General features: G+C 41.4%; 1 protein-coding gene across 1 annotated transcript in view; it reads right to left on the bottom strand.

The window, feature by feature from the left end:
* Positions 1-13,759, bottom strand: part of NXPE3 (neurexophilin and PC-esterase domain family member 3) — a 35,195-nt gene that overhangs the window by 19,808 nt on the left and 1,628 nt on the right. The window contains 3 exon segments of the mRNA XM_032478026.1: positions 10,147-10,438; positions 11,553-11,660; positions 12,288-12,461. Coding sequence (XP_032333917.1) covers positions 10,147-10,239 — 93 coding nt within the window. The 5' untranslated portion in view covers positions 10,240-10,438; positions 11,553-11,660; positions 12,288-12,461.

Below are 13,759 nucleotides of genomic sequence, written 5' to 3'. Positions count from 1 at the left end.
CAGCACTAAGAGTGAAGACTGGGGAGGGAATTCAATTAGGTACTTAATGCCACTCTATTCTTTGAAGTGTTTTATATTTTTCATTCACTACTTTCTTTTTTTTTTTTTTTAACATTTTTTATTGATTTATAATCATTTTACAATGTTGTGTCAAATTCCAGTGTTCAGCACAATTTTTCAGTTATTCATGGACTTATACACACTCTGTCACATTTTTTTCTCTGTGAGTTATCATAACATTTTGTGTATATTTCCCTGTGCTATACAGTGTAGTCTATTCTACAATTTTGAAATCCCAGTCTATCCCTTCCCACCCTCCACCCCCCGGTAACCACAAGTCTGTATTCTCTGTCTGTGAGTCTATTTCTGTCCTTTATTTACGCTTTGTTTTTGTTTGTTTGTTTGTTTTTGTTTTTGTTTTTTAGATTCCACATATGAGCGATCTCATATGGTATTTTTCTTTCTCTTTCTGGCTTACTTCACTTAGAATGACATTCTCCAGGAGCATCCATGTTGCTGCAAATGGCATTATGTTGTCAGTTTTTATGGCTGAGTAGTATTCCATTGTATAAATATACCACCTCTTCTTTATCCAGTCACCTGTTGATGGACATTTAGGCTGTTTCCATGTTTTGGCTATTGTAAATAGTGCTGCTATGAACATTGGGGTGCAGGTGTCATCCTGAAGTAGATTTCCTTCTGGATACAAGCCCAGGAGTGGGATTCCTGGGTCATATGGTAAGTCTATTCCTAGTCTTTTGAGGAATCTCCACATTGTTTTCCATAGTGGCTGCACCAAACTGCATTCCCACCAGCAGTGTAGGAGGGTTCCCCTTTCTCCACAGCCTCTCCAGCATTTGTCATTTGTGGATTTTTGAATGATGGCCATTCTGACTGGTGTCATTCACTACTTTCTTAATAAACAGAAGGACAGATGAACAAATGGATGGGAAAAAGAGTTATGTACCTGCAAAATTGTAATTTGTAAGAAATGTATGTTTGGTCTTCATCTATAGTTCCTGGCTCACAGCTCCCAAAACCCTTTGAATTTCCTCAGTGATAAGAGCAATGGGAGCATCTTTGGCTGTAACATTCGGTTTTCTGTTCTCAGTTCCTGAAAACACTTTCAGAGCCTAAAGGGGAAATGGATGTCTTGTTATTCATAACAAGCTCCTTTCTACCACAACTGGGTTTATGTTAATGAGGTAGCTTTTGGAAAGCATCTGAGGATGGGGGCTGATTGTCAGGGGAACCAACCTTGATTAGAGGGTTGGAACTTTCAGTCCCACCCCTGACCTCCAGGAAAAGGAGAGTGGCTGGAGGCTGAATCAACCACCAATGGCCAATGACTTAATCAATTGTGCCTAAGGAATGAAGCCTCCATAAAAACCCAAAAGGATGGGGTTTGGAGAGCTTCCAGGTTGATGAACATATGGAGATTCAAGGAGGGTGGCTCACTCAGAGCATGGAAGCTCCCCACATACCTTGTTCTACACATCTCCTCCATCTGGCTGTTCCAGACTTATTGCTTTTTAAAATAAACCAGGAATCGTGTAAGTAAAATGTTTCTCTGATTTCTGTGAGCTGCTCTAGAAAATTAACTGAAGCCAAGGCAGGAGCCATTGGAACCTCTGGTCTATAGACAGTCAGTCAGAAGCACAGGTGACAACCTGGAATTACGACTGGCATCTGCAGGGGCAGGCTTGGGGGAGTCTTGTAGGACTGAGCCTTAACCTGTGGGACCTGACGCTGTCTCCAGATAGACAGTGTTGTTACCAAACCAAACTTGGGTCCACTCGCCTGAGCACAGTAAAGCCAGTCTTTTCAGTGGCTTGTGGGGAAGGAAAGGGCAGTGTTTATCGTAAGGTGCCAACAAGGAGTCCAGGGCAACTAATGCTCAAAAACACTAAGACTCCTGAATGCTTGTCAGGAGAGCACTTCTGAAGGCAAGGTGAGGAGGGGAGTCACAGGGTATGTGACCCGCTCGTGCACAGTGCCCTGACTGGTTGATGGCAAGGTAACAGGGTGGTGTCACAGGGATTAATGTTATCAATCCTCAGGCTCCAGTAGATCTGGGGGCTATGTGCTCATGGTCATCAAGTAGTTAATTTCTTCCATTTGGTGGGGATTTTAGCATCTGTAAAACAACTTAGGAAATGGGCATCAGATATTGCTACCTACATACTTCAGGCAGGAACTAAATATTCTGTGACTGCCCTATGGCTGACTAACTGTTTCCCTTGTTACCAGTTCTCCTGGCCCAACTGCTACTTTTTCACTACACATTCACATCCTTTCAATCATTAATTCTTGAGCCAGGCTTTCGTGACTCAGGGGAGGCTTAGGAGACTATAGCTTTCCTACAAATGAGAGGCAGGCAGAGGACACGGGGGTGTTAGAGCAGGCAGGTAACTAGGTATGAGCAGAGAAAGAGGGCCACAGGACAAATGGCAGGAAACCATACATCCTGTAAACAACAGGGGGTCCTTGGACAGAGAGAGAAACCTAGGAACCTCTAGACTAATACAAAAGCACACATTTTGGGATGATGAGTGTCCTGGAGGCAGATGAAGAAGGGTGGGAAAAGATGGGAATCTCTAGCGTTTGAACGTAACCTTTTGTTCGTTATGCCCTCATTACAATAAAATTAGCCCCGTAGGTTAGAAGTACCCATCACGTACCAACACCATGACACTTCTGATCCAGACTAAATGAGGACAAAAATCCCTCTTCCCCTCAGGAAGATGGAGCTGGGATGAAAATCAAAGATACGATCCCAAACCCCTCTCTCCTCAGTGAATATCCCACTTATTCATTTTTACACCCCATGTAACCAGCTTGCCAAAGAAACTCAGCAGAGCTGCTCACCTGGGTTTGCCCACTCTCCCCTTGAGAGCATCCTATCACTAATAAATCCTTGCTTTGCTTTCTTGGCCTCTGCACCTTATCTCTGAATTCTTTCTGCTACGAGGCAAAAACCTACTCTCCAGTAACAGGGGGAGGGGTCTGTCCCGTGAAGGCCCCATAAGGTCCTGCTTGGCTACAGTGTCAGAACTGAGTTGAATCATAGGTTGCTCTGCCAGTGTCCAAGAATTGCCTGGTGGTGTGAAAAAAATGCTTCCTCCACACATTGGTACTGGTTGCAGAAGCTTTTGGGTACCTAACCCAGGAAACTCTATCTTACATTACACAATAAGTTAAATTGCAAGGGAGAACAACAGCAAGGCAAAACCGAAAGTCACTCTCCTCAATAAACAGTATTAGCCATTACAAACCACTTAAGCAAGGCTTCAGGCTCCCCATCTATGCCAAACCACTTCAAAATCCTATACAAGGTAAACATAATCCCAAAGTAAAAATAATCCCAAAATACAGAAAGATTTTTAATGATCTTCTTAGATTCTGTATCTTATCCCTTTCATTTTATACTTACATCCAGACACTCTCAATTGAAAGAATTTGATTAGGTATCCTCATTTTAAAGGAATACATAGTAGTATTTGTTCATTAAAAAGGGTAATAATGACTTTGAAAATTTTCCTCTAGAAGAGCTGACCTCAGCATCATGACGTGGCATAAGACACTCCTCCTTTTCTGTTTCCCTTTTTAACAACAAATTAGGCACCCATCCACAAACAGAAGTGCCTCTGTGGGAACCGTGGGATCCCGCACCATGCACCAAGGGGCCTAGGAGGACTCTCAGCCACATGTGTATCTGCTAATAGATAAAAGGTAAGTGCAGACTGCAGAGCCAGTGACCTCGCCCCAACCCCTCTTGGCCACAGTCAGGGAAAACCTGGAGTGTGCTGACCAACAAGCGAGAAAGAAGTTTTGGAAATCTAGCCTTCCAAAAGGGAAATTCCAGAAAGGAAAAAAAAAAACAAAAAACAGGTTTGGATGCAATGGAGAGGGTAAGAGGAACTTTGCCAGCACTGTCGCTCCCCCAACATAACAAGCCCAGGGCTGAATCATCCAGCAGCATCCTCTCCCAAGAGGGAAAAGGAGAGTGGTGAGTTAGTGTCCAGCTACCCCCATTCAGAGAAACCCATTTAACTCCAGCAGCACCCAGAGGACTTTAGTGGGACCTCCAAGACTGGTGGGAGGGAAGAGACCAGGAAAGAGGCAGATAAGAATAACAAAGGGCATTGAAGGCACACAGTCCCTGCTAACTGCGTTCAGGACTTTAGCAGGAAATCCACCCATGAGCCTGTGGGAGAACCTCACCCAACAATCTCCCCACAGAGCCCACCAGCACCCCCAACACCCTGAGTGCTAAATCCACACCTCCTCCCATTCTGCAACCAGCTCTTTGTGTATGCTCCCACATGAGGCAGCAGGTGAGACTGCTAAACAGAGCACTATCAGAAAAACAGACCAGGATCTGTGGGCAAGGGAGAAACACAAACTTGAGCTATAGTACCACCTTCTGGAAAACAAAAGATTATCAGCAGCCAGCCTGTTGGGGTGTAAAAACCAGAGGAGACATGAAAGTTTGAGAACTGTGCCACTAGAAAAAGAAAGATATATGAAGCAGGTATACCCATACAAGGGCAGAAAAAACAGACATAATAGGACTGATGAACAGTTTACCTAGTAAGATATGAAGAGGTGTCTGCTACTTCAGATGTGAAAGCAGCAACACAAAACCACAAGGAACATAAAGAATCAAGGAAGCATGTCATCACCAAAAGGTAACAATAATCCTCCAATAACCAAGCTCTAAGGTACAGAACTTAGCGACCCAGATGAGAAAGAATTCAAGATAATTACTGAGAAACTCAGTAAGCTACAACAAAACATGGACAAACAATTCAATGAAATATATGAACAAAACCAGAAATTTACAAAGAGACAGAAATCATAAAGAATAAGGCAATGAAATTCTAGAGCTGAAAAATTCAATGAATAAAATAAAAAATGCAACATAGAGCATCTACAGCAAGGGAGATCAAATGGAAGACAGAATAAGTGAGCTGGAGGACAGGAACTTTGAAATAAACCAATCAGAAGATAACACAGACAAATAGAATGAAAAAGAGCTTAGAAAGCCCATATGATCCATAAGACACCACCAAACATACACATATTAGTATACTCAGGGTTTGAGAAAGGAAAAGAGGGACAGAGAGTTTAAAGAAATAACAGAGAACTTTCCAAACCTAGGGATATACTTGGACAACCAAATTCAAGAAGCTAGTAGATCATCCTATTATCTCTATGCAAAAAGACCTTCTCCAATTCACATTATAATGAAACTGTCAAAAAAAAAAAAAAAAAAAAACAAGGATAAAGAGAATCCTAAAAGCATCCAAAGGAAAAAAGATTGTAATCTACAAAAGAATGCCCATTAGGCTATCAGTAGATTTCTAAGCAGAAACTCTACAAGCCAGGAGAGAGTGGAATGACATATCCCAAGTGTTGAAAGAAAAAAAATTGCCAACCAAGAATACTCTACCCAGAAAAGTTATCCTTCAGAATATTATGTTAAGTAAGATGAGTCAGACAGGGAAGACAAATACTGTATACCACTTAGATGTGGAATCTAAAAAAGCTGAACTTGTAAAAACAGAGAGTAGAATGGTGACCGCCAGGGGCTGGGGGATTGGGGAATGCGAGATATTGTTTAAGGGTACAACTTGCAACTAGTAGATAAATAGTCCTGGAGATCTAATGCACAGCATAGTGATTATAGTCAACAACACTGTACTGTTGTGTTGATATAAATACAGTAAGTTTATGTAATAAACTTCAAAGTTGCTAAGAGATAAGATCTTAGTTGTTCTCACCATAAAAAGAAATGATAATTAAGTGATGTGATAAGTATTAGCTAACACTATGGGGGTAATCATATTTCAATATATAAATGTACCAAATCAACACATTGTACACCTTAAACTTATACAACATTATATGTCTATTACATCTCAATTTTTTAAGAACAGAAAAATTTCCCTTACCTACTGATTATCTTTTAGGAAATATTCCAGCCTCCCTCTCCTTTTCAGTTGTGAGGCTATGACCAACCATTAAGAACCAAACCACACTATGCACTCACAACATACTCCCTTCTCCTTCCTATCTTTTTCCTCTCTTCTTCTCCCACTGTCACTCATGTTCCTTTCGTGGCCACCCAGCTACCAATTCAAGACCAGCAGCCTGACCCATGCAACCCAATCCAAGAATAATCAGACACTTGGTGCTAAGTCACCTGAATTTTACTTGGAAAAAAATGCAAACGGGTCAATTTGCTTAATTTTCCTAAATGACAACTCTATTCTAGGCCAGTGACAAGGGCAACTTCAAGTCTGCTATCTTTTTAGATTCACAACCAAGAGGAAACACCGACGGTCACCCCTGGAGTCACTGTAAGGCATGGACTAAAGTGAATATTGTGATTGCCTGTCCCACATTCATTTCACTCCTCGCCTACTGAAAACCAGCACTGCAGCTTACTGACCTGTCAGCTCAGGGGTGGGCCTGACTGATGAGAGGATAATCCCAAGTGACTGATTCAGGAATGGGCCTGTGACCCAATTCTGGACTACAAAAAATGCATGCAGCCAAATCCAGACACCATCAGTACTCTGGTAACAGCTATCTGACTTCTACTTTGAAATAAAAAAATGCAAGTAACTTGTGAGAAGGTTTTGACAGAACAAATGTGTCTCTCAAGCTGGATATGTACAAGAAAGCAACCACCCGTTGTTATGGCAGCAACCTACAATCCAACGAAGAAAGAAGATGCCATAGATAAAAGCTAACGCACAAAAGAGGGCGCAGCTGAGACTTACAGAGAAACAGAGCCTGAATATGCCCAACACAGCAAAATGAACTATGCCCAGCCTCCTATTCTATTCTATTCTAAATGAACAATATTCCTTAACACTAAAGCCAGATTGAATCAGGTTCTTTACTTGCAGCCAAAAGCCCTAATACACTGGTATTATTTTTATAATGAGAAAAAAATATGTATTTAAAATATCAATGAATAAAGAGAAGACAAATAAATACAGGTCATGCTCAATGAGAGCTTACCAGAAAAATAATAGATGATTCTCCCTACAATCTTTTGCTAATAGTAACACATATACCTTCTCCTCATATGTGTTTTCCCCCACCATGGTTTCAACCTGCATCACTCTATCTCCACTTCCATCATCACATCACCTCCATTTTCTTGCCACTCTCTGATAAGGACCCAGGTGATTACATTGGGCCCACTCAGATCATCCTGGATAATATCCCTATCTCAAGATCCTTAACTTAATCTTGTCTGCACAATCTCTTTTATCAGATAAGTTAACATATTTGCAGGTTCTGGGAATTGAAACATTGACATCTTTGGAGGGCTTACTCAGCCTACTATATATACCAACATGACAACAAATCCTTTACATTCAGAGACTTTTAGAAATTCACAAATCTGTGAATTCACTGTAGTAAGTGTTCTATTCACAATCATCTAACTAGGGAGGTTTTGCTTGTTCATGGGTTTTATTTGTTCCTCTACTCATCTAACTGAATTTGGCTAAATCTTAGGAAATACGGGGATTTTTGTGTGATACATTTGAGATGGGGCAGATGAGATGTCTTAGGATTTGTATTTTTTAAAAGCCCCATGAATTATTTTCAATTTATTCAAATTTCATTTAAAAATATTTATTAATGTTTTAGAGGCTGAAAAAATTAAAATATCTAACCACATTTTATGTTGGAAAACTAAAAATTTAATAGTCATGACAAACGAAGTATTTCTTAAACTGCAAAAATCTCCATACATACAATATGAAGGAGACTAACTTAAAGCATGAGATAAGGAAACAAAAATGTGAAGGAGACCTGTTACCAATGGAAAGAATACTTGCCATGTTTAGCATTGTTTGTTTTGTTTGTTTATCTTAACCAACTCTGAATTTGGCACATCTGAAAATGCTTTCTCTCCCCTCACCACCTGTGAAGGTTAATCTTCGTATGTGATATTTTTAATTAAAATTGAGCCTGTGCTTTTTAGAAAATGCTTGGATACTCTAATTGCAAGATGAGTATAGTCAGGATAAGAAGCACAGGATGAAACAAAGGTAAAGGATGGGAGACTGCCAGGTTTCAGAGCCTTTCCCACTCCCTACTCCTCACCCCAAGCCTCTATCAGTTATCATAACAGTAATAAACTGAACAACCTAAAAATCATGACAATATTGTCAGCCTGGACAAGATGACCTCTTTAGACAAGAGAAAACATTTTACCACCAAAAGATTTATTTATTATTTTCTATATCAAAATTGTCCTCCATCATTTATTACTGCTACCTCCCTTCTCCATTATTGTTCAGTTTATGTCTGTGCAGGTAACTAGAGGTGCTGTTAGCTGACATTCAGTCCAGAAGTTTCCAAGAACTGAAGCAGGACCATTAGGGGAATTCCTAACAATAATTCCTAACATGCCTTCACGACTCTGGTCTACCCTCTCAAGTCTCTCTGTCTCCCTTTTCTATCCCTTCACCCATCCTACACTAACAACTATCTTCTCTGTTCTTACACCCAGGCTGTTGAACGTGGTGAACAAAACATAACCCTCACTAAGCCAACATAGGTGAGTGCCACGTACACGTATGGTCTCGAAAGTCATTACCCCTCTTACCATCCTGCAAGGTCAGCGCCATCTCCCACCCCTGTTCTTTCAAGCCCCTGCGTACAGACCTCCTGGCCTTCACCCTCCCTTCATCTTCCACCTCCTCCACAGGCAGGAACTCCCTCAGAGTCTTAGCTTCCAGCATCAAATATATCTACATTGCCAACCATCATGACATCCTTTCCTCTTAGGTCAGAGGAAGAAGCATGGCTCCTCCAACATAATTAATGATGAAATGATAACAAGAACATTCATGATGTACCATGTCCCTCATCCTACAGTTACATGCTCCATTTGTGCTCTGGATCCCATCCTCTCCTCCCCACCTTGGTCCAGTAATCCTCCTCTCCAGCTTTTCTACTCTTTCCCCCAAATTCACTGCAAAAGAAACAGTGAGATTTACCTTCCACCTGAAACACTGGACACCAGACAACAAAAGAAAATGATGCCTGAAAGATGGGAAATAAAGGCAGTATCCCCATGATTGAATGCCCTTTGCCTACAGCCTTAAGAGCATCTCCAGGCTGCAGCATAAGGAGGGGAACCCAGGTGGAGCCTGGTGAACTGGCTATGTTGAGGAGATGGGGCTGGGAGTCTTAAAGGGCAAGCTGACCAGAACCCACAGAGCAGAGTAACAGGAGGAGAGAGCAGCACAGAGAGAACTCAGGAGATCTACAGAGGGTTCCGCTCCAACATTCAGCAGAGTAGTAAAGAGCGTGTGTGTGTAAAGAAACTCCTAGAGGCTGGCGAAAGAACCACCTGAATGCAGGAAAGAGAACAGTAACCTGAGCTCCCACAGGGCTGGGATGTTTAGGGGGACACAATCAATCAGTCTACTGCAAAATCCAGTAAGCAAAGAAATACCATCATGAAGTTGGACCTGTAACCTGAGAAGTACCACAAGCCAACAAAATAAAAGGGGCAGCATCATTTTATACAGAAACTACTTCACTAGCTTTTGGTGATGTGTGTGTTCATGCAGGGAATGGCAGAGAGGGGGAAGGGGACTACTACTAAGGGCCTTCTTAGTGCCAGGCACCTGTGAGGGTTCAGTAAGACACAGCCCCTGCCCCTGAGTTCCACACAGTAGTCCTCAAAACAGACCCATCGTCAACTCCTGCCCCTGAAATACTCCTTCAATTTCTGCTAGGAGTGAGCTAAAAGGTCCCCTCCTTGAAAGGGCTTTCCTTCACCACTCTAAAGGTACTTGAGGGTAACCCACTTTCCTTTCGCTACAGCACTTCTCACTTACTATTACTATATTATAGATTATGATTACTTATTACTCTTATTTTCTCCCATGCACATTTGGAATATGAGCTCCACAGTGAAGAAACCACTGCACCCTTGGTGACTAGCACAGTATATAACCATTGAAGGCACTCAAATACTTATTTAAAGAAAACAAGAACTATGACTGGGATGAGTTTCCTGATGATCAACATTTTCTTGGCTAGTTAGCCCCAAATCCCTAGATTTGGTTCCCTTAGTCATGAAGGAGTATGCTGAGTACTCACCTCTACCTGAGTAACATTGATGACCAGCACCACCACCATCAATACTGCAAGCAAACAGCAGAAAAGCCGCAGATTAAAGAAATTGATCCACATTGTCCGGCTGTGTCTTGATCACCCATGGCCGACACCATGCTCCCTTCACTCCTCAAAACTCCATGTCTTTGTTTTTCGGAGCTGCAGATGAGCTTTCAGTTTAATTCGCTTTTTTTTTTTGGCTAGTATCCGTAAGAGTTCTTTGCATAGAAGAACAGCTGGGGTTGATTTAAGCAGTACATTTTTCTCCAAAGGACTCCTTCAAAAAGGGGAGATGAGAAAACAGATCACCAATTACAATAGCCTAGGGTGGAGTAAAAGGAAAGACATCACATTTCCTTTTTGTTAACCTTATCAAAGCTCAAAGTCACGAAGAGAAAGCAAAGAGCCAGAGCACAGTAACATCTCTTCCATACCTGGACAATCTACTCAAACCCAACTCCAGGCTTCCGTGGAGGACAGGGTGGAGAGGTCATGGTGAAAAGGGTGCATAACCATGGTGCAGAGGATCTCAGAACACCTCAGCTGCACCAGCCCTCCCTGCAGTTTTGGGTTGGGTCCCGCAAGCCCCCTGTTCCCTCACTCCTCTGCTCTTCTGGTCTAATCCATCCCCAGGCCCCACGTCCCATACCACAAGGACCACTGACGATCCTTCCTCACCCCAGCTTCATAAGGGGGACAAGGCTAAGCAATTTCAACACGCTTTCCACCCTCAGAATCCCCACAGCACTCACTTTTTCCTCTTCTCAGCTGATCTTTACATTTGTGGGTATTTCTTGTCTCTACAACTATACTATACCAATTAAGACTATATTAAAAAAAAAACAACAACAGAAACTATAGATCTGAGAAAAGCAACTTAATTGTAATAATATATCATACTTTTTAATCCCCTCTCAGTACCTAGCTCTTTACATGATATATGCTGATTCAACAATCCACACAACCAGTAATTATGGAGGCCTCCTCTATACCAGGTGCTGTACTAAGTGCAAAGCTCACACTCCTATGAGGCAAGAGGCATTTCCCTCCTAAATTAAAGAGGAATACCTCCCCCACTCCTGGTCACCTCCACAGGGACTGCCAGGTAGTGTGACAGACTGCACTCAACCATCTCATGGCCCCCCAACGCTGCCCTTCTCCAACACCCAGGTACCTACCCACCCTGAAGTGCCTGTAAATTCTAGGAAGGGAATGGTTGTGAAATAGAGGAAATAATTCTGCCACCAAGTCCCCAGCTGTTCCTCTGTAGAAACCTTTCTCAAGGAGTTGGCCACAAGAACCACAGGTTTCCCTGATGGCCAGAGAGAGAAGACCGAAGATGAAACTCCACAGGAATTCGGTTGCTACCATGGTAGGCATGGTCTACGTACTGTGTGAAGGCCAGCAATTCAGAAGACATCAGCGTGGGCAGAGCCGGTCAGCAGCAGCAGAGCAACGGGCAGTGGTGCAGATGGATGGCAGGGCAGCAGACCCCACAGCTACAGGAATGATAGGGCTATAGCACGAATGCAAATATGCAAGAAGCCCCTCACAGTCAGGGACTTCTACTGAAAATTGTTACAGAGGGTCATGTCTCGGAAAAGATCTGACTTCCTGCTACAAACTAGTAGAACACTGAGATTAGAAAGACCCAACTATATGACCTGCCGTGTACTAGACAGACCTATCTTTGAAAAGACATATACTAAAATGCAGGTACTTGTCACCTCTGGGCAGGTTTTGTTTTTCTCCTTCATCTTCACCAGGAAATAAAAATCACAAATTTAAGGATAAAGCCAGTTTCTAAAAGTAATAATTAAAGACGAGCCATAAACAGAAATCATGTTCCCATCGGGCATGGGAAAACAATTTAAAATGAAATCTTTAAAACGAAAGATTTCAAACTGAAAAAAGAAATCTGTAACAGATTTCTGATTTTTTTCCTACAAATATAAAACCTAGGCATTATAACAAGAAGTCTACTTGCAAGGAGAGCAGAGAATAACACTGGGTATCTCAAAATGCCACGGAACTGAGTGAGAACAATAGTGCTAGATACAAACAACTCCAAAACAAGTTTCCTAGATCAACCAAAAAATAAAAATATGTAATTGAATTTGATTTACCTTTTTTTAAAAAGAGTCCAGTTCCCAAGATGTTTATTAGAACTAAAAAATTCGAGTTTACTTTCCTTCCAGTGCAAAGTCTGAATTCAAGCAATCATGATAGCCCTTATTCTTTTCTCGTCACATGTGAAGCAGCACATGTTGATGTTTTTCATTTTTATACCATTCTTCCTGCTGCAACAGAGGTAAGCACATGAAATACAAGTTAAAGATACAGAAAATGAAGTAAAGGAAAATACATTTGAAACCAAGAGTACAATTTTATAGCAAAGAGATGTACATAGATTTCAGTACAAAGTAGTGAGAGGAGTGAGGATAGGAACATTTCCTTTCCTAGTAACAAAAAACAGTAGCTAGTTATTTATATTCATGAACTTAAACATAGCAAATCACTCTAAGATCTCAGCTGAAAGGTCAAAAGCCTTATAAATAGCAGTATGACTGTGAAAAAAATAAACCAAATATAAAAGTTCCATATGTTACTTTTCTTATAGACTAGAATAATCATGTAGTTCAATGATCCACCCTACTCCTAGAGGAAACAAGAGGTACCCAGATACACCTAAAAGTTACAATCAATCCGTGAGGAATCTCAACTTCAACAGTCTTGTTTTCAAATCTTTCTTAAGTGTTAGTACACCACTCACTCTTGCTTCATATATATGCTCAAAGGGCAAGGAAAAATTAGAATCTGTAGTCTTTTGGGTTTGTTTTGCCAGATTTTGGCTAAGACTATTTAACAGCCAATCTAAATTCTTTATAGTCTGTGGTGACAACCCTAAACTACTATTAGGTACCTGACTTCTTACCCCCATCTCACAAGAGAATTACAAAGTGATTGCTCACATCACTTGGAATTATAATTGTCAGTACACAAATGAAATACTTGAGTTTGGTACTAAAAAGGAAAACAGGCAGCAACCCCACTCTCTGGGGGGCTAATAGTCTTAGAAAACCATTTCACAAAAACAATACACTATTGAACAACCACACATCCAGTTTGTGGGACAGTCCCCATCCAAAATACTCTGACTTGCTATCCACATAAATATAATTGTACTTGTCAGAGAAAGTATCTGGAATTTTAGTTCAGAATACAAAGACCCCTACATCAAAGACAAAAGCACAGATTTATATGGAATATACCCAAACTTAAATGCTCCTATCTCAAACTTTCCAAAGAGCAGCTGTATTTCATAGGGTGCTAAGACTTTGAAACTTAACAAGGCAACATCTAGGGAAAGAGCTGGAGACTCATCCAAGACCATGACAATGATGGGTTAACTAAATAAGAGCAATCCTTATACAAAGTTGAAGCAGGGACAAAAGTCTGCACAGGGACTGAAGTCTGCAGGACTGTTTCCCCAGATTCTATTCCATTTCTCTTTCATGTACCCCCACCTCACATGCCCAAAATGCTGACTCATCTAGGCCTTCGCTTCTCCTTCTTTTAAAGTAGCACCCCATGCTTT

The sequence above is a fragment of the Camelus ferus genome, chromosome 1, assembly GCF_009834535.1.
Source record: "Camelus ferus isolate YT-003-E chromosome 1, BCGSAC_Cfer_1.0, whole genome shotgun sequence".
Lineage (NCBI taxonomy): Eukaryota > Metazoa > Chordata > Mammalia > Artiodactyla > Camelidae > Camelus > Camelus ferus.
This window is presented reverse-complemented; position numbering and strand designations above follow the sequence as displayed.